The sequence below is a fragment of the Leptodactylus fuscus genome, chromosome 1 (assembly GCF_031893055.1).
Source record: "Leptodactylus fuscus isolate aLepFus1 chromosome 1, aLepFus1.hap2, whole genome shotgun sequence".
Taxonomy (NCBI): Eukaryota; Metazoa; Chordata; class Amphibia; order Anura; family Leptodactylidae; genus Leptodactylus; species Leptodactylus fuscus.
Window position 1 is genome coordinate 65,827,801 of NC_134265.1, and position 26,367 is coordinate 65,854,167.

At 39.9% G+C, this 26,367-nt stretch overlaps 1 protein-coding gene across 5 annotated transcripts in view; it reads right to left on the reverse strand.

Annotated features, from left to right (window-relative positions):
* Positions 1–26,367, reverse strand: part of MCTP1 (multiple C2 and transmembrane domain containing 1) — a 625,729-nt gene that overhangs the window by 486,025 nt on the left and 113,337 nt on the right. The window contains exon 1 of one of the 5 annotated variants that reach the window (XM_075271877.1): positions 10,516–10,692. The exons of 3 other annotated variants lie outside the window; for them this stretch is intronic. In XM_075271877.1, coding sequence (XP_075127978.1) covers positions 10,516–10,518 — 3 coding nt within the window. In that variant the 5' untranslated portion in view covers positions 10,519–10,692. Of the gene's footprint in view, positions 1–10,065; positions 10,239–10,515; positions 10,693–26,367 lie in introns of those variants that run through there. One more of the 5 variants, XM_075271870.1, reaches the window with a different exon arrangement.

Here is a 26,367-nt window from a genome sequence, read left to right on the forward strand (position 1 = left end):
TTGAAAAGTAGCAAAATAAATAAACCTTCACTACAGGTATAAACAAAAACATGCTCGTCCGAACACTAACTAAACAGAAAAAATTCTAGCTATACCTGTGGTTACTACCAGCCACAGGAACAAATGAATATCACGGTTAGGTCTCACCATACAATCAGTATTCCTTGGCAGATCCAGTCACCTCCTCTCACTCTCAGGATCTGCCCTGAAGTGCAGGCTCTTCAGTCTTTTATGGCCCAGTAACAAGCCTATGAGCACACCTGGAGCTGAGGCCTACTCAAGACCTGCCCTGACCACACATAAGTCAGACATCTGGTGGAGATATACAGCATTATGTATATCATATGTATTGCACATAGTTGTTTACACAGTACTATTCACCATATAAGGGTTTTGCAACTTTATTTACTAGCCTGTTGTGTGCGTGTGTAGTATGTAGAGAATTTGTAGCTCCAGCTGTTTATAGTAAATTTATATATGCTATATAGGTATTGTTTAACAAGTTTAAAGCCATGAAGCACAGTTCAATAGCTGGACTGTTGACAGAAAGGACCAACTAATTGCAGGTTAATAAGACATTTTCCCAGCAATCTAATTTGGGATTATTTTTGGTACATCAGATTTTTGAGATTTCAGAATACATGTTGAATATGAATATGTAAGTTTCTGTAGTCAGCACTGGCTAATATAATTCACCATTAATTTATCAGCTTACATACTATAATACAAAAAGCACAATTTGGTCTCACACTCTAAAATCATCTATTTAAACACACAAGTTGGAGTATAAGGGGACAAGAGAGTAAGCTGAGTAAAAAAATCAATTAATGAAATACACCAAGACACAAAACATAACATACCTTGTTAAAAACATACCTAAATAGCATATATGACTGTACTATACATGGGTATCATGGAGAATAACCAGCAGGAGCTACAAATTACAGTAGTAGCGTAGGAAATAAAGAAGTAGCAAACTTTTTACAATAATGAAATAGTGGCAAAGCACACAAAACCACAACATAGAAAAAGAAAAAGATATATCATTAGCCCAATAGAAGATGGTAGAAGAGATTGACCCTTTTTGGAATAAACTGTATTATAAAAAAAAAAATAAGATTTACAGATTTGGAATAACTGGCTAAAAAAGAAGCTGCCTTGTGAAAGCATGGAAAAAGCAGTAGTTATCATTGTTGCCTTGCAGTGCTGGAGTTCTAAGTTTTGAGACGGATCAACGATAATATCTCTAAACAGTGTGCATGTTCTCCCCATTTTTGCGTGTGTTTCCTCCCATACTCCAAAGACATAATATGGAATATAGATTATGAATCCTATACTGGATAGTAACCAACAATGTCAATAAAGCAATGCAGAATGCTGTTACATCAGGGATCAGGCAGGCTTGCACATGCCTTGCAATATATATGCCTTGCAAGCAGCCTGTATAACAAGGGACAGCTAGTCAGAGGGATTATAAATCAGAGGTCAATGATCATCAGACAGAGGGAGAAGGTGTGGATTCAGAGGATGTGTAGTATACTTTGGTGGACTGAAGGAGAGAGAGAGAGAGAGAGAGAGAGAGAGAGAGAGAGAGAGAGAGAAGAGAGAGACCTGGGTGACCTCACACCCAGCACCCAGGCAGGCACACACAGCGATTGTGACTCAGAGTCAAAATAAAATTCAATCTGTAGTGTGTGTCCTAGACCTAGAACACATATTTTACCTACATCAAACACACTCTTGTTGTGCGTATAGTATATGGGCTGAGGCCCCACATTGTAGAAAAGATTAATTTTTTTATTGCAGGTTTTGCAGTATTTCTTTGAGCCAAAGTCTAGACTGAATTTATCAGGAAAGATAAGTAAAAGAAGCTTCCTATATATTTCCCAATCCTATTGAAGCCATACTTGTATCCATACTTGAACTGCAGCAAAATCTGCAACAAAAAAGCAGCTTTTCTGCAACGTTGGACCTCAGCCTTATACAGGAGCACCAACTAGACACACATCAGCTAAGACACCATCACAAGTCTCAAAAATATTACATTTGTGAACATGAAATAGGCATGGACCAAATGAACCAGGCACGAGGATTTTCACACACCTCTGTCTAAATGTATCTGCCATTACTGAGAGATGGGATACTTGCTATTGTCTGACTATCCAACCATCATGTTCATACTAAGCTCAGTTTACTGCCATAATGAAGAGATTTTTATATGAATTTTTTAATATTTAAAGTTTTTTTCCTTATAATAATACCAAATTTGTTTCCAGCCTACAGAAAAGAATAATTTTAGACAGTCTTTATAAACTGGCTGTGTGTTCCCACCATGTACCCATAACCATTTCCCTTGCTGTCACTTTGACATTAATAAGTGCGTGTGTATATTAAAGAGCTAGAAAAGGTTTGGATAGAACCGTAGGAGCCCTCATGGTGTCATACTGTACATGACTTTGTCACGTAATTTACTCTCCCAAGCTGAACTTTTAGTGTGAACCTGAACCTAATCTTGAAAGGTTCACTTATGTCTAGTAGAAGGCTAACTGTTTGGGGGTGGTAGGGAAAACACCAGATATATTGCCGCTACACTGTGACTTCCACTGTGTAAATGTACCATTGCACTTAGAATGGTTTTGTAACCAGGCCAATAAATGCTTGCTTCAGGCATCAGGGGACCGATGAACAGCATTGATTTGTGGGATTGCTCAACGTGTGCCTATCATGTTGTTCACAAGATGTAGAAGCTGAGTTATTGATAGGAGTGGCTCGTTCCTGTAGAGAGTGCTCTGCCCAACCATAAAGTGCAGAGGACTTGTCAAAATCGAATGTAATTCTGTATAAGTGCACGATGTATGGAGCCCACAAATATAGCCGCAATCTTACAGGTATGGATGTCACTGCAAAGTTTGCCATGTAGTTGGATGGCAAATTGCATGGTTATCTTGTAAAGGTGAATACTAACACGTTTACGTGAAAAAGTGTGAGGAAATCAATTACATTGATTTGGATTTAATTCACTATTTCGATAACACAGCACAACTCAAATATTCATGCACCTGCTCTCCATTAGAAGACTATTGACTGTTTTATGACAGCCTGCATCTCATTTGTAGATTGACATAATAGCAGACTCTAACATGCTGCCAGAGGCGTAATACAAAATCTGTATAGAGGCCCCTATTTGCCTTATGCCACTTAGAATAGTGGTATACATTATGTGGCAGGGGGACCTTTGCCCCCCCCCTTCCCCCGGGTTCCAGGGTTTACTAGTAACAGCTACCTCTGCACCCACTATAGCTACACCCTGAATGCTGATAAGCCACATGTCAGGTAAAACTGATATACTGGGGCAGATGTATGAAACATAACTGCTAAATCACTCTGTGCACCCCATTTATTACATGTTTTAGATACTTTCTGCAACCCACTATACAGTAGTTGTGGCTTTATAGTAAAAGGCTGTTGCATTATGGCAAAAGGCATGTTTTAAGGTACATTGTTTTAGCACAAAAAGTAGTATAAACTAAGCCAAAGTTGTATAAAAAAAATACATAAAAAAATGTAAAATGTGTAAATTAATCAACCAACCTATGTCTTTGTGATAATTTGGCATCCATGTGAAATTTTTGTATATCTAGCTGTCTACATTTAAGACAGTAATAGTAAATCTGCCATAATGTGTCATATTAAGGGGTTGAAGTGCAGGACATGAGATTTAGAGAACAGCTAAGAAGGAATCCCTGTCTTTCACCATCTCTTCAAACCAGGCATTGACCATGGCATAGTTAATATTTATTTTTCCAGGAGTGCCCCCTTAAAATCTGTACAAACAGAGAAAACAGCGCTGAGCAGATCCTCGTGTATTACCACTTGAAGCAACAAAAGAAGGAAGGACAAATAGCTTCTCACCTGGTAGGGTTGTGAGTGCATATATCACTCAATATTAAGGTGAGAGGTCTGGGCAGCCACTGAAGTACATCTGGAGAACATCAGGATAACAGGACAATGTGGACCAGCCTCTTCCAAAGAATTGGCAAAGAAATAGTTCTCACCCGGAAATGATAGGAAACTTCTTTATTGAAGGGCACAACATGCTTTGGGCCAATAGCGGCCCTTTCTCAAGTGCAAATGTTCCTTCCACAGGGGGCATAAGTATGGCCCATTTCATTTCCGGGTGAGCGCCGTTTCCTTGCCAATTCTTTGGAAGAGGATGTCCACATTGTCCTGTTACCTTTAAAATCTGTATCATGTTATCATGATAAATAGTAGCATATAATCCATACAACCATATATAGCTCTAAAATATTCGATAAGGACTAAGCACCCAGGATACAAAACTGGCCAAAAGCACTAGACCATTAGGTAGCTCCAGAATACATCCTAACCATACTACAAGCAGCAAGAAGAATAAAGGACAAATGTTACTCCTTCTTCCACTTTACCAACTTGAACTGTTGTGATACACTGACTCAAACGTAGCAACTACTGCAGACCGCCCCAAAGGACCCCGTTAGACAGGGGTGGAGAAAAGAGCACCACTGACCTGCTGGGCATTGCATTGTCATCCGATGTTTCAGTGTGTTACAGAAAGAAGAAAATGTGGTGCTTTGTTATATATTGGTAAATGAACAGGACTTCTGCCGTCACTTTGCATTTGGCATGTACTACATCACAAACCTTACCAACATTTAACATTTGTCAGTGACAAGTCCACAGAAGATTTTATTCTGAATCATGACTAGAATCTCCCTGATATATTGTAGAATAAGATTATACTGAACATAACATCTCTCAAAAATACCATATAGTATAAAAAAGAGACTTTAGCATGGAGTATTCATGTGTAACCTCCAGCTCTATCCATTTCTGACTTTGGCTCAAAAACCGGCAGCAAAATCTATAACAAAAAAGCGGCTTTTCTGCAACGTGGGACCTATAGGTATGTTCGGGAATTTGAAGCTATATCTTTCAGCTTGACCAAATTCTACCCCTGCCAGGAAGTATTTTCCCGTCTCCCAATCATTTCAATGGGAATTATTATGCAGAATCGAGCATGATGCTTATTCTTTTTTCTGCTATCTGAAAAAATGATCTGGAGTAAAAAATCAGCACCTGCATCCGATTGATATCAATGGAGGTTGGTTTCTGGTGGAATTTAAAGCTTATTTTGAGGCAGAATCCGATGTGTGAACATACCCTTAGTCTTAAGCCTTTTCTTCGGTGTAGAATGAACTCCATGTTAGTGAGTTATTATCCATGAGCACTCCACTAGTGTTGTTTTGTTGATATGGATTATTGAGGCAGTACCCGCAGGAGTCTTACTGGGTACTGCCTTATCTATCTATAATCTGTGCTCGCATGAGCAGGATGGCAATGATACTTCCAGAGATAATCTAGGAATAAAGTTGAACTTGGCTTTATTTAGTACACAAACACAACAAAAAATCCAACCTGCCCCAAAATACCTGCAACAGGTTTCCCCCAAGAGTGTCACCTGAATCAATTGATACTACATGAAACCCGCATATTACAATGGGAAGGGAGGTCATTGGTTATACTACCAGCCTTTCACATGTCAATAAATCACTGCAGCAAACAAACTCCTAAAGCAGCTATCACCATTTTTATTCACATATACAGACAACATCCCACATTGTCTTCAAACATTTCATGAATGTCCATCAACGTATTGGGGGACCGTCCCCTTTGTTAAGCACACTTCCAACCTACCTGCCAGAGGCATAACTAGGAAAGACTGGGCCCTATAGAAAACCTTTGACAGTACACCCCCATGGGGGGAATCCTAAATGACACACAAACACTCACCTAACCCCCTTCAAGAAATTAAAGGTTGTAGATATGGAACTTTACTGTCACCCACAGTATAACACTCCCTTGTCTTCTTTAATGTTTCCAGAATTTTGGATAGGTAAGTAAATATTGGCCATTTCCTGCTGGAATAATCCAGTAGGTAATGTCCTATATAAAAAATAAATAAATAAAAGCAGCAGTGGGCCAGGCCTATAGCGCCATGGTTAGTTCCGCCACTGCTGCCTGCCCATCTATATGAACCCAGGTCCAATACAGAAAAGTAGAAAACACCCTGGAAACTGTTCACAAAGAAAATCCTGAATTCCTCATCTCACCTATCATAACTATCAGAGTGAGGTGTAGAGATATACAACCTCCCTATGTGTGCATTGTAATGTATTTAATAGAGATGAGCGAACAGTGTTCTATCGAACACATGTTCGATCGGATATCAGGGTGTTCGCCATGTTCGAATCGAATCGAACACCACGTGGTAAAGTGCGCCAAAATTCGATTCCCCTCCCACCTTCCCTGGCGCCTTTTTTGCACCAATAACAGCGCAGGGGAGGTGGGACAGGAACTACGACACTGGGGGCATTGAAAAAAATTGGAAAAAGTCATTGGCTGCCGAAATCAGGTGACCTCCATTTTAGACGAATAGTGGATTTCAAATCCGGGTCATATGAGAATGTGAACTTTGTGACTATGAGACAGGGATAGCTGTACAGGCAGGGATAGCTAGGGATAACCTTTATTTAGGGGGGAATGTTATTAAAAATAACTTTTTGGGGCTCTATCGGGTGTGTAATTGTGATTTTTGTGAGATAAACTTTTTCCCATAGGGATGCATTGGCCAGCGCTGATTGGCCGAATTCCGTACTCTGGCCAATCAGTGCTGGCCAATGCATTCTATTAGCTTGATGAAGCAGAGTGTGCACAAGGGTTCAAGCGCACCCTCGGTTCTGATGTAGCAGAGCCGAGGCTGCACAAGGGTTCAAGCGCACCCTCGGCTCTGATGTAGGAGAGCCGAGGGTGCACTTGAACCCTTGTGCACCCTCAGCTCTGCTACATCAGAGCCGAGGGTGCGCTTGAACCCTTGTGCACACTCTGCTTCATCAAGCTAATAGAATGCATTGGCCAGCGCTGATTGGCCAATGTATTCTATTAGCCTGATGAAGTAGAGCTGAATGTGTGTGCTAAGCACACACATTCAGCTCTACTTCATCGGGCTAATAGAATGCATTGGCCAGCGCTGATTGGCCAGAGTACGGAACTTGACCAATCAGCGCTGGCTCTGCTGGAGGAGGCGGAGTCTAAGATCGCTCCACACCAGTCTCCATTCAGGTCCGACCTTAGACTCCGCCTCCTCCGGCAGAGCCAGCGCTGATTGGCCGAAGGCTGGCCAATGCATTCCTATGCGAATGCAGAGACTTAGCAGTGCTGAGTCAGTTTTGCTCAACTACACATCTGATGCACACTCGGCACTGCTACATCAGATGTAGCAATCTGATGTAGCAGAGCCGAGGGTGCACTAGAACCCCTGTGCAAACTCAGTTCACGCCAATAGAATGCATTGGCCAGCGCTGATTGGCCAATGCATTCTATTAGCCCGATGAAGTAGAGCTGAATGTGTGTGCTAAGCACACACATTCAGCACTGCTTCATCACGCCAATACAATGCATTAGCCAGTGCTGATTGGCCAGAGTACGGAATTCGGCCAATCAGCGCTGGCTCTGCTGGAGGAGGCGGAGTCTAAGGTCGGACCTGAATGGAGACTGGTGTGGAGCGATCTTAGACTCCGCCTCCTCCAGCAGAGCCAGCGCTGATTGGTCGAGTTCCGTACTCTGGCCAATCAGCGCTGGCCAATGCATTCTATTAGCCCGATGAAGTAGAGCTGAATGTGTGTGCTAAGCACACACATTCAGCACTGCTTCATCAAGCCAATACAATGCATTAGCCAGTGCTGATTGGCCAGAGTACGGAATTCGGCCAATCAGCGCTGGCTCTGCTGGAGGAGGCGGAGTCTAAGGTCGGACCTGAATGGAGACTGGTGTGGAGCGATCTTAGACTCCGCCTCCTCCAGCAGAGCCAGCGCTGATTGGCCGAATTCCGTACTCTGGCCAATCAGCACTGGCTAATGCATTGTATTGGCGTGATGAAGCAGTGCTGAATGTGTGTGCTTAGCACACACATTCAGCTCTACTTCATCGGGCTAATAGAATGCATTGGCCAATCAGCGCTGGCCAATGCATTCTATTAGCGTGAACTGAGTTTGCACAGGGGTTCTAGTGCACCCTCGGCTCTGCTACATCAGATTGCTACATCTGATGTAGCAGTGCCGAGTGTGCATCAGATGTGTAGTTGAGCAAAACTGACTCAGCACTGCTAAGTCTGCATTCGCATAGGAATGCATTGGCCAGCCTTCGGCCAATCAGCGCTGGCTCTGCCGGAGGAGGCGGAGTCTAAGGTCGGACCTGAATGGAGACTGGTGTGGAGCGATCTTAGACTCCGCCTCCTCCAGCAGAGCCAGCGCTGATTGGTCGAGTTCCGTACTCTGGCCAATCAGCACTGGCCAATGCATTTCTATGGGGAAAAGTTAGCTTGCGAAAATCGCAAACTGACAGGGATTTCCATGAAATAAAGTGACTTTTATGCCCCCAGACATGCTTCCCCTGCTGTCCCAGTGTCATTCCAGGGTGTTGGTATCATTTCCTGGGGTGTCATAGTGGACTTGGTGACCCTCCAGACACGAATTTGGGTTTCCCCCTTAACGAGTTTATGTTCCCCATAGACTATAACGGGGTTCGAAACCCATTCGAACACTCGAACAGTGAGCGGCTGTTCGAATCGAATTTCGAACCTCGAACATTTTAGTGTTCGCTCATCTCTAGTATTTAAGTCTAGCTTCACACTAGTGCTTGAACTCTGTTCAGGGTTTCCATCCCTGAACCCACTTGAAAAGTGCACTTTTCTCTCTGCATTTTTCACCCTTTTCGGCGGATTCCATTATAGTCTATGGGGTAACCGCTTTAGCAGAACCCCCGAAAGGAAACCCAAATGCAGATGTGAACCAAGCGTAACATATTTAATTGTTTTATTGTACATTTTTCATTCAGTAAAGGTTATCACTTTTCTAAGTTTAAAAAAAAACAAAAACGTGTTTTCCTGTTAAATAGATTAGAAGGTTAAATTAAATATTAACCTGTTTTTCCCACATTTACCACCATGTATTATTGATGATTCCCACAAGAGTTTACCAATTTAAGTACATGACTTTATTCAAAGCATCCACTTGCTGCTAAATAAATTTGTCATCCCATTGCACGTACCATTGTATACAGTATATAATGGGTTAATACTCCCAATGTCTCTTCAAAGCTGTGTACTCTGAAACTGTATGGGCTAAGGCAGAAAACAGGCTGGGTTTAATGGTATGATTTTGTTATTATTATTATTATTATTATTATTATTATTATTATTATGATCTTAAGATATGGCTACAATGCTAAAAGTATATATAGTATCACAGAAATATGAATGAAGAAAATTTAGCTATGTAGAAGACTTAATTTGGAATAACTGTATGAATGCCATACTATATTTAATAAATGTCTGTGAATGGTAAAAGTAGCATTTGCAATTTTATACGAGTATCTGTAGTATGTGGTAAAAACTGAAAACATAACCAGATTGATATCAGTATGTCATGTGTCCAAGTTTAATATCGCACACAGAAACCTTATCATCTAGCAACATGTACGACATATCTAAGGCTTTCCAATGGCTGGTAATACACATGAGATTGCTGCTAATCTATTATAAAAATGCAAGAGCTGCTCACTGTTATATGTAAATAAATATATATATATATATAAATATATACAGTATATATATATATATATATATATATATATATATATATATCATATTAGTGAATAGATAGAGTCCTCTCTGATCTTAGATGCGAGCATACTAACTTCATAATCTAGAAATCTAAGCACAGCAGATAAATGGTACAAGGCTGGCTGGATGTTTATATACTCTCTAAACATACATATGTATTAATTCTGAAATGAAAAAACACATACATAATATATACATATATATATATATATATATATATATATATATATATATATACATATATATATATATATACACACACGCACAAATAAATGCAGATGATGAAAACTTGCCAACAGCAAAATATTGCATTGAAAGTTACGATAAAACGAGAATATAAACTGTACCTGAGCAGACAGCAATGGCAAAGTGCCTATATTTTTCAGCTTGCAGATGTCTAACATAATGCCGCAAGAGTGGATAACACATCTTCAGCCTGGTACAGCACCTCCAGATACATGACTAGCCCCTTCTGTTCTGTACACATCCAGCCGGTAGTGACAGCTTCTTGTACAGATATCACTTGCCTCTGCTTTTAAATAGCATGCAGTAATAGAGAGGGATTGGATGTGACGAAGAGGCACTGTTGCTTCACAATAAGGGAATCTCTTACTGGAGTAGTGGCAGGGTTTTACAGGAAAGCACGGATCTGCATTCTGTACGATTGTTACATTAAAATAAAATTTCCTTCACCTCAGGTCTTGCAAACAGTAACGCATACAAATAAATGTTTTATGTCAACTAGAACAAGACTTAAAGGGTAACATATTAAAATAAAGATTTCCAGCAGCACTTACCATAATACCCTTAACTTTCTTGATCTTGCTGTATCCAATTTCATAAGGCAAATGGATGAAATGCAAGTCTTCTATGTGTCCCAGAGGGCATCCATCTTATCTCCCCCTCCTTCCTTCCAATGTTAGTTTATTTGGCAGATGAGGTGTGGTGAGAGGTGGCGCTTAGGCTATTTCACTATTCTGTCTACAACAGAGACTGGGTACAGCCAACCATGTTATATACGCCATACACGGTAGCCAGTCTCAGACCAGGGGTGAAGGAGCCCAAACAAAATGAACCTCTGTTCCCTCCATCAGATCCTCTATTGGATTTCTGTACAGCGTATTATTCCAAGAACTTGCAGAAAATCATACAGAATGATCATACAAGCTGTAGTATAGTGTGGTTACCTATCCAATCTGTTGATCACCAGGGGTCAAGGGACTTGGATCGCCACCAATCTGATATTCATGACCTATCCTAAGGACAATGTAAGCCATCAATACTTAAGTCTAGAAAAACACCCTTAAATGGTCACTAACTTTACAGACAACTTAGTCTCATTTCATGCAGCATGTGATTCTAGACTAAAATGTAATACAGTTGAATTAAAAATGTGGCTCCTTTCTGCCTGAAAACCTCTTGCCAGTAGGTTTCACCTTTCTCCTTAATCTGCAGTTTACGCCTTTGTTACGAGAAGTACGAGAGAAGTACGTCTATTGGTACCATGATAGAAGCAAGACAGTATCACAGTGAGTGGAGAGGGGAAGGGTTGGCTATCCTCATAGCCTCCACACTAGAGATGAGCGAACACTATTTGAAACGACCGTTTCGAATAGCACGCTCCCATAGAAATGAATGGAAGCGGCTATTCATATCTATGGGAGCGTACTATTCGAAACAGTTGTTTCGAATAGAGTTTGCTCATCTCTACTCCACACATGTCTGACAATTGTAGCTGTGTGCAAAGGACTGAAGATTCTGCAAATCTCACAGTTTACATGTATTTGCACTCAGTCTAGTGATACAGGATCTCCTAGATTTTGGTCTTTGGCTTTTCTCAGCTATTTGTTTGCTTTTTTGTTTTGTTTTGGGTTTTTGTTTTTTTTAAAGGCCTCTAAACTGTGCCAACATTACACCCAGTGCAGAAAAAATGGGAGTGCCACTAAAAAAAAACGTGTACAGGATGCATCTGAAAATAGTAACCCATCCCAAAAGAGAATAGGCTCCGACTCTCCTCAGACTACTGGACCAAAAGGTAGGAAGCAGCTTGAGGCGTATAGTTAATCCTGGCAGAATGGTAGAACAGTATCATTAATGGATAGGGGAGAGGGAAGATGACTCCTAAGTGTATACATCCACAGCCTCAGAGAGAGATGCAAAAATTGCTTTCATTATAATGCTATTAGCAGCATAAAACCATGTATGAAGGAGTAACGCTATATCTGACCATTATTAGACTTCTACCCGGAAGCTCTTAGCAGTTTCCTCCAGTGCATGCCATATCTGGGGTTTGCAGTCCTCTCTGAGCTGGTGGAAAGAAATTGGCTTATATTCACTGCTCATAGAGGAGAGGAGGAATCTGCTCCATAACCTTCTCTCTCTCTTTGGCTGTGATAGAAAGCCCCATGAGCAAACTAAACACTGTCTTTCTTGTCTTATCTCCCTCTATTCCTAATCACTCCTCCTTCTCCCATCTCCATACTTGCAATGCTTCTCAAGATGGGTACAACAGCAATTTTCACAGTGAAACTCGCTTTATCAGAGGGGTAGAAAATGGAAATACCCCGCTAAGAACAGAAAGAGGCATTTCTCTCTGATAAGATATATTATAATGTTTCTTATATTCACCTGTAGTATTCATTTATGCAGAAACAACTTTTCTTGAAACAACAGAGCCTATTTAAAATCTAATACCAGGTTCTCTATAACACAGACATAATACCGATTTTAATATATACACCCTAATGTTTGTTGTAAAATTGGTCTATTTTTTGGCCTTTTCATAAGCAATTTCATTTCATTAAAGTGACTAAACACTTTGGATGTCCTACTTATCATTTATTTAGCAGACAGAAGTGGCACTAATGTTGCAATGACTCAGTTGAATATTGCATGACTGGTTATGGATTACATATTTGTAAAAGATACTGGATTTAATCCAAAACCATCCAGCAATGAAATGAAGTATTATTTTGGATGCCACTTTTCATACGGATGACTTACAGAGCTTTAAGCGACTTCATGCTTTTTAGGCAAGTGGCAAAACATTAAGGGATTACTTACAATATTGAGGAAAGTTTTTTTAACCATATATGTGCAGATCATATAGTACCTCAGCAAGACAGGTAACAAAATCAATATCCATCTGATGATACAAAATGAGGAGGATCCAACAATTTTACATTTGGAAAGGATGGTTTTGGTGTTCTTCTTGATGAAAATTGGCAAACTTGCTCTAGTGCAATCTTTTGAAAGGTATCTCATTTTGGATGAATGCCTGTTTTTCTAAGAAAGGAATAAAGCCAAACCAGAACATCTCTTCCATTTCCCAACAGCTGTTTCGTGGGGATATTGTCCCTCCTCAGTTCAAAGCAGCGTACTGGTTTGGCTAGGTAAAAGGTCACAGACATGGGTCAGAATGGGTGCTATGTCTCTTTAGAGAGATGTTGCCTTTACAGGCTACCTTGCAGAGTGTAGAGTCTTCCAGACTCATATCAATATTATCTTCCTCTTTATATTCTCTTAAATAAGGTATGAGGCTGTGAATCTACAGTCAGGAAAATAGAACTGTTATCTTGTACATCACAATGATATGACAGAAGCAGTCTAGTTATTGGCAATAACTAAGAGGTGTTTCAGACCCTCCAGCAATTTGGAAGAGACCAGGAAGTTTGGTGCCTGCGATTGTAATTTCTGGAGTAAGATAAGGGCAAGTAATTTCTGGGGCTCACTATGAGATCACATGACCCAATGGACGAGAGGGATCCCATAAATTTTCATAGAGATAGCAATAACTAAAGTAGGTAAATACTACCTAAATTATGTTTATATTGGGCAATATTACATAATAAAAAATATTCTTCCCAGAGTGTTGCCTTCAGTTTAAGGTATTGATGTAGTAAAATAAAATTCACCGGCTAAAAAGGTTTCCCATATATACTGAATATATATATATATATATATACATATATATATATATACATTAATATGCATTTTATGCATATATATATATATATATATATATATATATATATATATATGCATTTATATATATATATATATATATATATATATATATATATATATATATAATTATATATATATATAATTCTTAAAGCACAATCAAACTTTCAGTTAACTTCTGATTTTCTGGTAGTATTTGTATCATTAATAAATTGTACTTCCAGCAGAATTAACAATTTCTGGTGGATCGAAAACAAAATTGTCAATTAAAATAACTCATTTTATTGGTATGATGTAAAATATAAATCTCCCGGGTATAAGGATCAACTAATGAACAGAGATGAGTGAACAGTAAAATGTTCGAGATTCGATATTCGTTTCAAGTAGCCCCTCAATATTCGACTACTCAAATCGAATATCGAACCCTATTATAGTCTATGGGGGGAAAATGCTCATTTCAGGGGTAGGCAACGTTCGATCAAATTATACTTACCAAGTCCATGAGTGAGGGTCGGGCTGGATGCTCCGAGCAGTCTTCTCCTTGCAGTGTCCCCGCGGCATCTTCTGGCTCTGAATTCACTCTGCCAGGCATCGGGCCTGGGCAGAGCCGACTGCGCATGTCCACACTATAAGCGGGCATGCACAGTCAGCTCTGCCCAGGCCCGATGCCTGACAGAGAGAATTCAGAGCCGGCAGACTCCGCGGCGAAGCTGCACGGACAAGACTTCTAAAGGTAGGAGAAGAACCAGCGTTGATTGGCCGACTGTATAGCATTCGGCCAATCAATGCTGGTTCTGCATCGAACTCTTCCATTCGAAAAGCGAGTGGTACTCAATCAAGTACGAGTATTTTGAATACCGTAGTATTCGATCGAATACCTACTCGATCAAATACTACTCACTCATCTCTACTAACGAATAAAAAGTCTCAAACTTGATAAATGCTGAGTAGATTGATAACAAGCCGCTCTTTGCTCTAGACTAGACTAGATGTCAGCCCCCTTTGTATTAGTAACTTGATCCTTATACCGTTGGATGTAAGTATTCAAAAGCACTTGTCCTACGGAGAAATCTTATGTGGGCATGAAATTAAACATGCACCACAGTCTTACCTGAATTATATTGAGAGGAGGGCTGGTTGAAAAAACACCTGGTACTGGCACTTTTATACAAGTGCAGTCATTGTAATAGATACTATATATTTCTTTACCCGGGTGATTTATATTTTAAAGCATACCAATAAAATTAGATATTTTAATTGCCATTTTTGTTTTGGATTCATTAATAAATTGTGTAATATACTTTATTAATACATTTTGGCTCCTTTCTGTGAAATTCAGCATTTTTTCACTCTTCCCCTTGCTTCTGTATTGAGGCTGTCCCTGCCTCTCACTTAATGTTACAGTGTAAGGAGTATGGGCTGTGTAACATGTAGAGAAAATTAGGGGGAGAGTCACGTCAAACAGTTATATCTTGGACATTCTAAAATGTACAAACTTGCTTTTGGTGTCATATAAAAGAGGAGATTCTCTTCTCTGCAACACAGTTGCAGTGTTAAGTAAATTATTTCCAAAGTTATCACTGGTTTAAAATACAATCTAGATTAGGATATTTATATGCAGCTGTACAATATAGGATATATAAATCCCAATCCTGACTGTGTACTCAACCAGTGATATTTCTGGAAATAATTTAGATAGCACTGCACCCTTAGTGTCATATGAAAGAAGAGAATCCACTCTTTTATACAACACCAAAAGCCAGTTACATATGTTTTATAATGTTCAAGAAGATGTGTCGTGAAATGACCCTTGCCTACCATCATTTTCTCAGCATGTTACACAGCCCTGTACACCATACACAGTAACATTCGCTGAGAGGCAGGAACAGCTCTCAATACAGAAACAAGTGATAGAGTGAAAAAATGCAGGATTTTACAGAAAGGAGCCAACATTTATCAATAAAGTATATTGCAAAATGTATTAATGACACGAATACTGTAAGAAAATCTAAGTTGTCTTAAAGTTTGGTTACGCTTTAAGATTTTAGAAATTGTGGAAAAAATATTTGTTAACTCTGTCATCAATATCTTCACATTAGTTATACATAAAGAAACTTGTGATCAGATGGATACTGATAACTGATTAGTTGTCCAACAACATTGCTTGATATATTGCTATCATATCTGGCCGAATGACCACGTGCAGGCAAAATCGTTACAAAAGCAAAATGATGCAAAAATGAAACCCTATGGGGGAATGGTGGCAAATCCACTGCTCATGATATAAACTTCTGAGTATGATTTTGTATTGTCTGAAAAATCAGGCAGATTAGTGTCTTGGATGGAAGAACTTGTGTAGTAAATGTATGGCAATTGAGAAAATAGTGTACCATTACTCCACCATTAATAGTCTGCTGGCGGGTCCTACTAAAATTGCCTGGACCGGCCCCTAAAATTTCATGCTTATGCCCAACTATAGATGTAATGTGCAGAAATGTTCACTGCTACGATGTTATTTTGTAACATAACAGAACCTAGCCTTAGAGGAAAATGTATTAGGATAACAAATTATTCAATTTATAGGGAGCAAAGTAGTTTTTTTAATATAATGTAACTTTTTCTATTGAAGTAAAGCACCTCGGGATCTGCTTCCACTCCTTTTAATTGGATTATATACAACCTTGAAGCATTACGTCTACAGATAACACCAAATTATATAAGATAATGAACTCAGAGTAGAAATGTGTTCCCCTGCACATTGATTTCAATAAAAAGCATTTTCACTGTTGGCTTTCTACATCAAGCGCCCCACACCACTAGAGGGCTGTTCCTGATAATATGGAGGGGGAGGGGACAGCACAAACTGCTAAATTTTTGTAGAAACCCAATGCAATTCTTTCTGCATCACAAAGGTAAAATTACTTTTATTACTTCAAGTTAAAGGGTACCTGAATTTTCGTAAAAAGTTGATAGCTCTACAGGGCAAACTGTTCTCTGGCTGTCTCAGCCTTTATTAGGAGTCTTGTATTTGGTTTTCTGGTGTTAATAGACTCATTATGAGCAAACTGTTCTATGGTTTTCTAAGCCATTATTAGTGGTTTTGCATCAGTTTTCTGTTGCTAATAGCCTCATTATGGTTACAACGCATTTTGCATTTCTCTCTGAGACAGTGGGTATATGGATGTCTTCCAGTAGTTTACTGGTCCTCATGTCCTTTCCTTCACTTCACACAAGACTTTGCAGCTCCCTCTAAACAATGAAAACACTTCTTAGGGCGTGTTCATACCTGCGCCCGGTCTCCGCTTTGCAGGTTTCCGTCTTCTGCCTGAGAAACTGGACAGAACATGGAAACTGGCAGTCAGTTTTCAAACCCATTCACTTGAATGGGTATGAAAAGTGTCCACCCGTGAGCGTCTTCTGAAACTGTTTTTTTTAACCGGACACAAAGTCGGACATGCAGGCCTTTGTGTCCAGTTTAAAAAAAAAAAAAGTTTCACCGCGGAGACCAGAAGAGGCTCACAGGCGGACACTGACTGCCGGGTTTCCATCTCTTGTCCAGTTTCTTGGGCAGAAGACGGAAATCCACAAAGCGGAGACCGGGCGCTGGTGTGAACCCGCCCTTATACAGTAAAAACATACATTCTCTCCTGTTACATACAGTATGCCTACACTATGCTCTGCAAAAAGTAAAATAGCAGAAAACAAATAGCTTAGAAAAGCCCAAGCAAACAAACTATGTGAGATCCAGGTACACTGGACTGCACATACAAGTTGCAGACAAATTGCTGCAATTGATCACTGACACAGAAAAAGAGATCTCGCACAATAACGAAAATTGCTTGCATTGATACCATCAACCACAACACCCAAACAGCTAGTCACTACATTCACTTCTATGGAGTTGCTGGGGCTATGAGAACAGCAGACCCCTCTCTGAGCAGTGTACAGGCAGGGAGCACAGAGCAGTAGATCTGTGTATAACTAAGCGGAGGCTGCCAAGACAGACTCGCCTGTCTCCTCCATTTCCTGTGTTTTGTCTTTTGCCTCCTGGTTTCTAAAGACAGACTATACCTAGAAACAGGGAGTGAACAACAAATTAGCAAGAACGAATACAGTTATCTAGTGGCAGGAAATTTAAAAAGGTTTTGAGGCAGCAAACATCAACATTTTAAAATAAAGTGCATAACACTATGATCCAGAATCAGCAAACAGGAAAACTCTAGTAAAAGCATAAACAGTATGTTTCAAATGAAGCACACAATACTAATTTAATGCTTAGCGTCATTGCTGGAGAGTACAGTACAATCCTATGTAAGAGTACTGCCAGTAGTGTGTGTGTGTGGGGTGTTCCTTACCGCCCAGTGATGATGCTAGGCTGTAAGACCCACCCTTCTGACACTGGAGAAATATTGATGCCGAAACTAATATCATCAATATCTCTAGCACCAGGGCCCATACTGGGAAAGCTGACTGAATTCAGCGCACTGTCAGCTTTCTATTTGTATATTATACTGCGGGTGCCAGTGGACATGAAAGGACCATTTTAAGTCTGCACAGTAGAGTACAAGAGACTTCCTAGTTAGCAATGCAGTAAATATCATTTAGGCTGGGGCCCTACATGGCATAAATGCCATGATTTGCAAGCGTCAGAAAAGCCGTGGAAAAAATCGTGGCATTTTACAGCCAGAGCAAAGTGGATAAGATTCTAGCAAATCCCATGCCCACTTTTTGGTAAAAACCACAGTACGGACATGCGGTGTCTTCCATAACTGCCGCGGTTTTGGAAATTGCAGCATTTCAATTATACCTATGGAAATGCTGGAAGTTTCCCCATAGAAATAATTGGAACAGAAAGTATGCAGACAAAACGTCTGCAAACTTTCTGTCCAATGCGCTACGGGAAAAACGGTGATGCATTGCCGCCACATTTTTTAACCGCAGTGCTTCTTTGCTGCGGGACTCCATGTAGGGCCTTACCTTTACACTGTAATATGATTCTCACCTACCCACTATTGAATTTGTAGACTTTTAGGCTACACTAAGGCCTGGTTCACATCTGTGTTTGGTTATCCGTTCGGCGAGTCCGAGAGCCGGTCCTGTCGAGGTTACCACTTGGACTCATTTATGATGGGTATGTTCCCTTTGCTGAATGCTCTGTCTTAGTATTTGTACTACCTGTCCTACTGCATATAAACACTGCTTTCTTTAATATCTGCAGTTATCACTATGGTATTATCCACATGTACTCTACACCTCAACTTCACTGTAACTTTATATGATGTTTTATTGAGCTGTTGACTATATTCCCTGTTACTTTTATTCTATGGCTATGATTTATATGGCCTAATTTATGCCAATTTGGATACGTTCCTCTTGGTATTGGATGTAATTCATGAGCTCAGCATTTGCATATGTTAATTGACACGTACATACTCTCTATCATTGCATTTACCTCCGGTTCCTTGGGCTTTCTTCCCTTTAGTCCGATGGTATGTTGACCTTTTACCGTTTTATTGTATGCATTTATCTAGATATTAATAAAGTTTGTATACTGTTTGTATTTTGAGTATCCCTTCCCGTTTTTCTTGCTTTTCTGCTATATCTTAACATTATACAATGCTCTCAGGTTATGTCAGAGCTCTATCTAACCATCACGGAACAGCTTAGAAGACAGACTAATAATTAAATATTCCTAATGGTCTAGTAATACATTTCTCATTTGCTCACATCAATGATGTTGCTGCAGTTATTAAGCCATAAATTTCTTCCAAAGTTCCTTTCGAGAGTTATTTCGCATTTCCATCACTAATGACACAATTTACAGACTTGATGTTAGAGAAGCCTTTGGGTTGATAACAAAAGGGTTGATTACTTTTGTCACCAAAAGTAAATTGTAATTAAAAAAAATGTTTTTAAAAACCTTCTTTTGATAGTCCACTTGGTAAAACAGATGTCAAATATTACATTGCAGACCTTAGTACGACTTTTGTGAATTCACACGAGACTGTCCTATTCATCTAAATGCACTTTGCAGAAATCTATGTCCTTGCTGCCAAAACAATTTCATATAGATTGCCACTGATTTTCAGTGGATGAAATTTCTGCACTAAACTTTGCCACATGCAGGCTTGGATGGGCCTACAGGGCAGAAGGTGAATCCTATGGTGGGCCCCTTACCCAAGGGAAATAGTGGCACCTTAACCCCAAACCCCTGCAAGAGAGGTACATGGCACAGTATACTCGCTGCAGTATACAGATAGCCAGTGTATGCAGCCTATAATAAACTGGGTAGAATATTTAACAAACTAGCTAGTATCTATACTTAGATGCATTCAAAGCCTGAGGTGACACCTACCCACAGAGGCATACTGACCACTGTCCTCTATCCTCGGCATCATCTCCTTACTGTCATTGTGGGGCCCTCAATTCCCTATTGCTGCCCTTTCAGCACTAATACATCACAATTGCAGCATAAGGGATTAGCAATTGCCCCTGCTGTCTACATAGGAGTAACATGTCTGCTCTTGGGCATGTAGCAGGGCATGTAGCTGCTGTTATTGTAAAGTATGAGAGTTTAAAGACCAGCAGTCAGAGTTTCTCTAGATTACTGTCAGGGTCTTCTGGGGGACGCTGAGGTCCATTATACTTTGTGGTGGACACTCAGGACCATTATACTGTGTGGGCACTATTGGGGAAATATACTATGAGGGAGGCACTAGACCCCCACACACAATATACACATACAGAATAATGCTCCATTAGTGCCCCGTAGACAATATAATGTCACATTAGTCCCCTCACACACAGTATAATGCTCCTTGGTACCCCCATAAAGTATAATGCCACATTAGTGTCCTCACACAGTATAATCCAATGTTAGTGCCGCCACATGGTATATTGCCCATTAATGGGGCTTTATGTATGTGTAACTTATAACCCTTATATCCATAGCTTCTAACCCTTATAATTCTTGCAGACCAGTCAGTGACATTGACCCCTATACACCATTTGACCACCAGGGAAGGTTAAATTAATATGAAATCATTTTTCCAATGTTTTCTTGTCATAACCTGCTGCTTATAGTCAGACATGTCTTATCGTCAGACAAATATGGCAGCTACTGTTGTCCTTACTGACTTATTAGCAAATAACCATTATATTACTGCCTACATATAGTCTCCTACTTTCTATATCCTTTTAAGTTATTACATAATGTCTTACATATCTCGTCTCTGAGCAGTCCTGACTGGGCAGCTCATGTAGAGGCTTCACAAGGTCTAATCTGACATTTGCTGTGTGGGATGACTTTGGCAGGAACATCACAATTATTAGTATTTCAGGCATCGTGACTCCTAGATGACTGGAATATTCATATGCACCAGCAAAATACTATAAGGAGGTCTCAAGAGGTTAGCTCTAGCATCAGTGGCATCGTGTATATTGTGGTATATTAAGAGATTGGAATTTCTGCAATTACCAATATACTTCTGTCTATCAGATTGTTGTGATTACTGGAGAGAACCACAGCAGCGAAATGCTGGGTGTGACCTTAGTGCTAAATGTTAGAGCATGGTTATTATATAACAGACGGCGAGCTAAATAAACAGTGAAGTGGTCACGACAGCTGATCAGCAGGGGTCCTGGGTGTTGGATCTCCACTTATCTCTTAGGCCATCAATACTGAGGCACTGGAATAACCCTTAAAGGTTATACACCTTTTAAAAAGTGATGGCTAATTATTAAGGTGGGCCATCAGTTCTAGAATTGTGGCAATCCAATTGTTAGTTGTTTGTCAGAGTGTGCAGCTCCCATAATTGTTTACCTGCAGGGCATTGCGCTACTTACGCTCCACATTGATAATGCTGGTTGTGGGTACAATAGCTGTGTCCTTTTCAAGTTTATGGGACAGTGCTGCAGCACCCATAAGTGCCGCCGTAGGGATGGGGTAGGAGGTCCCGGTCAAGGTTTGCACTAGTTATGCCCCTGACATCTGACATCAGAAAGGAGATGTCATTCATGCTCATGTGCATATAGGACCATTTACTTATATGGGTTTGGCTGCTTACAGTAAAAAGAGCTATAGCCATGTGCACATGGATTACCGACGCAGATGTGAACGAGGCCTAAGAGTCTTTGTGTACTGTATATAAGCACCTTAATATGTACAAGTCAGAATACAGATGGGTTTGACAAGGATCTAGTACAGTGTGTTATGCTGTAGGAAATGCCAAACCCACTTTAAAACCTATCTTTAGAGTCACAAGTTTTCTAGATAATCTAATCTAAACTACTGAAGTTGGTGATACAACACATGGCGATAGTGCGGCCATGGACCATATTAAACTGTGACATCTTTCTCCCATCAGGGTCATTACTATAATAATAAATCAGATGAATTCTGACAACTATCCCAATCTTAACTGTAAAAGTGCACCCTTACCAAAATGGCAAAATCCAGGAACTGAAACATCTCAGCAAATTAAAGCATATAAATCTATATAGCGAAGAAGTGGCATGTTCATTTCAGATTAGATTGTTCGTCAATCTACAGTACAAGAATGTCAGACATGAGGCTCTTAATAATGCATCTTCATAATGAATGTGACATCTCCAGCCTTACAGCTTTTCTGCATTTCAACTATACAGATCAATTTTATAAGAGTAACCAAGTACATTTGACTATTATAACACTTTGGATAGTACCAATCCCCCGTGTCTCACACAACTGCAGGGCAATTTCACAAATGATTTGCCGGGCTATGTGTCGCCTGTAGGTTGGGTTAAGATTAGTCTTCTCTGATAAAAATCTGGAAACTACTATAATTTATTTTTATGAGATTTTATTAAAGGTAAATATTCAGAACATGGTGATACCTGAGCAATGTCAGTAGTCATTGCAGGATTAAACATTTATCTCTCTTTCATTTTATATTAAAAAATTACTCTGAGGACAAAAGGGGTTAATTCTCTTGCTAACCCCCCAGACAGGTATAGACAGAGGTATAACATGAAGCTCCTGGGCCCCAGTGCAACATATGTAATGAGGTCCACTTAAGAAGTGCTATATATAATACTGGTGTCTTCTTATGTTGTGGAGAGACCTTTGGGCCCCCCTGAGGCTTCAGGGCCCGGTAGTGATTGCTACCTCTGAATCCCCTATAGCTACGCCACTGTATGCAGAATATGATCATATCTGTCGAACTGTCTCGTACCACATAGCTTGAGAAGTTCTGCCTTCTGTATATAACCACTTTCCATTCTGGTTGATGCAATAAGTCTTGTTAGAACTGCTATTGTGAAACTGATCAAAGCGCATTTTTATGTCAAGTGTTGACTGCTATACACAACACATTTTCATTTGCCTTCATATTCTTTAAAGGGAACCTGGCCTATTGAACATGTAGTCTAACCTGTGACAGGAAAAATAGAAGGAGCTGAGCATATACAATATAGCAGATATGTCCTTCCTTACCCATTCAGCCAGTTCAAGATATGTCAAAATTACTGACATAAAACGAATCTGTCACCAGATCTCATCATGTCAGCCCTGCAAATACGTGGGAGTCACCTGAACCAAACTGTATTTCTCGATTGTGAATGGCTGCTTCTGTTGACAAGATATCACTTTTTTTTTTGTCAATATGCAAATGAGCTGTTTGGGGCAATGTTAAAACTAGAGATGAGCGAGTAGTATTCGATCGAGTAGGTATTCGATCGAATACTACGGTATTCGAAATACTCGTACTCGATTGAGTACCACTCGCTATTCGAATGGACAAGTTCGATGCAGAACCAGCATTGATTGGCCGAATGCTATACAGTCGGCCAATCAATGCTGGTTCTTCTACTACCTTTAGAAGTCTTCTCCATGCAGCTTCCCCGCATTGGACCTGGGCAGAGCCGACTGCACATGCCCACTTGTAGTGCGGGCATGCGCAGTCGGCTCTGCCCATGCCCGATGCCTGGCAGAGTGAATTCAGAGCCGGAAGATGCCGCGGGGACGCTGCACGGAGAAGACTTCTCGGAGGATCCAGCCCGACCCTCACTCGTGGACTTTGCTAAGTATAATTTGATCGAATGTTGCCTACCCCTGAAACGAGCATTTTCCCCCCATAGAGTATAATAGGATTCGATATTCGATTTGAATAGTCGAATATTGAGGAGCTACTCGAAACGAATATCGAATCTTGAACATTTTACTGTCCGCTCATCTCTAGTTAAAACCCTTGTTGCTCCGGATAGCTCAGCAGACAAAGAAAGTGATATTTCAGCAATGGAGGCAAGGGAAAACACAGTTTGATTCTGGTGACCCTATCCTAAATATGTTAGGGGTTGGGCTGAGTTCTGCTTAGAGACTCCCTTTAAAGAAATAAAACATTTTGTGTTTCTTTAGGTTCACACTTCCACTCGGGTTTCCGTTCTTCGAGTCCTGAAAAACAAAGCAGTTACCCATAGACCCCATAGACTATAATGGGGTCTGCTGGATTTCCACCCAAAAAATGCAGAGAGAAAAGTCTAAGCATTTTTCAAGCGTATTTGGGGATGGAATCCCTGAATGGAACCGAAGCCCCGGTGTGAACCCAGCCTTACACACAATGGCCAGCAGAGCAAAACTGTGTGTTTATTTTTGTTTTCAAAGCTGGTCACCGTGCGCCATTTACCTTGGCATCTCTTCAAACAGTTGAACAGGTAAGGCTACATTCACATCTGCACCAGAGTCTCCATTCTATACACTGACTGACCAGTATCGCTGTATACACGCAAAGTAAGCATTCACTCAAGATCACCCATGGGACATAGGAATGTTAAACTGTATACAGTATAAAAACAGGATTCTGTCTATCTAAAAGCAACTTTTCAGATCTCCTGTCCTAGACTTAGGAAACTGCTTCCTGCGCCCATCTTCATAATGTCCTCACGTATTGTGAAAAGGACAGCTTTCATGTATTATTAACGCTCTAAATAAAAGCTTATCTTTACTTAGACACCAAAAATAAAAGCAGCATGTCAACAAGTCACAGTAGAATTTAACCCGTTACCTTGTATCACATACCCTGCACAATATTTTATTCAAGCTGTTCAATCAACATATATACAGCAGGTCTGGTTACTTTATAAAGAATGTATCTGCAGACTATAAATACATGTTGTCCAGTCCTGGTGAAGTAGAAAGGTCTAGGTCTAATATCTAGAGACGTAAACAAAGAACTCCTATATTGTTAGGGAATATGAGTTAAGCAATTCCCAAGTAACTGCTACAGGAACCTGGGGGGGAAGGGGAATGACAGAGAGTGAGTCCTAATGCTAGACCCATCCCCAATCCCTACCTACTTGCCTCAATGACCCCAGGTGGTAGAGGACAACTAGGTGACAGTCCCTTCCTATAATACAATTGGAACACAAACAAACAGGTATGGATGATCAAGAAAGCCATGAGTCAGAACCAATCAGACAAAGAAGTACAGAGTCAGAACCAGAAGAATAGTCAAAAGGAAAATCCAAGGTCAGAAATATATCAGACAATATCAGCTAACAGATTATAGCCAGCACGCCCTCAAGAGAGGGCTGGAAAACTATATAAAGGAATTCAGAGATCTGTTCTAAGCTTGATTGGCAATGAAGGATGTCAATTAAATAGATACTAATGTTAATTCCTTAATAACCAGAGAAACTAATAGCACTGGCTAAAATGACACACAGCAACGAATACTCAGCAGTACTAAAACAACAGGAGCAGAAAATCACATATATATACCCTCTATAACCCCAAATCATAATTCTTATGGGCAAACTGACATTGAATTATGTAGCCATGGGGCTATATTCACCTTCCCTTGGTATCCTTTGGTATTCCTTGAGTCTTCTCTTTTATATCGTCATCCAATGTCCCTTTTGTGAGACAAAATGGTATCCAAACTCTTCTAAATATTATTTTTATCTTTTTATCTTTTCCGCTATGCTTTCTATTAATCATGAAAAATACAATGGAAGTATTCCAATTTTTCTTAAAAATATGTGAGAATTTTGTTTCTTTCTATGAAGAAGCCACATCCCTTTCTACAAAGCCCACTTATTAGGAATTTCGGAAAAAAATATTTTAAGCTAGATGCGGTAAAACGCCTCATATTTTGGCACATATTTTGTCAGAGTTAAGTCTCAGACACAATAGTAAACTGTTATAGAGTAGGAGGAGCTGAGCAGATTGATATATAGTTTGCCGCGAAAGTTTCAGTATAACTTGTAACTTATTGGTCAAAAGTTAGCCACTGCTCTTTTGGGCTTATAAGTCTAATGGACAGTCGTCACTAAATAATTTAGTGAGACTGTCCATTAGATTTCTAAGAAAAGAGCAGTGGCTAACTTTTGACCAATAAGTTACAAGTTATACTGAAACTTTGCGGACAAAACTTTATATCAATCTGCTCAGCTCATCCTACTTTATAACATGGCGCCAGTAGATTAGATAGTATTTTCATCGTGACAGGTGCTCTCTAAAGTGCTGTAGAAGGCAATATTTTCTTCCACATATTCTTCATTTTAGACATAAGATTATCAGTAAGGGATTGGACACATTAGCAGTAGACAGAATCAAAAGAATGAGAAAAATATCTACCCCAGACAACAAGGATATTGCCCAGAAATGAAGTTTTTTATGATAGATTGTTAAAACATTGTACAAAACAAGC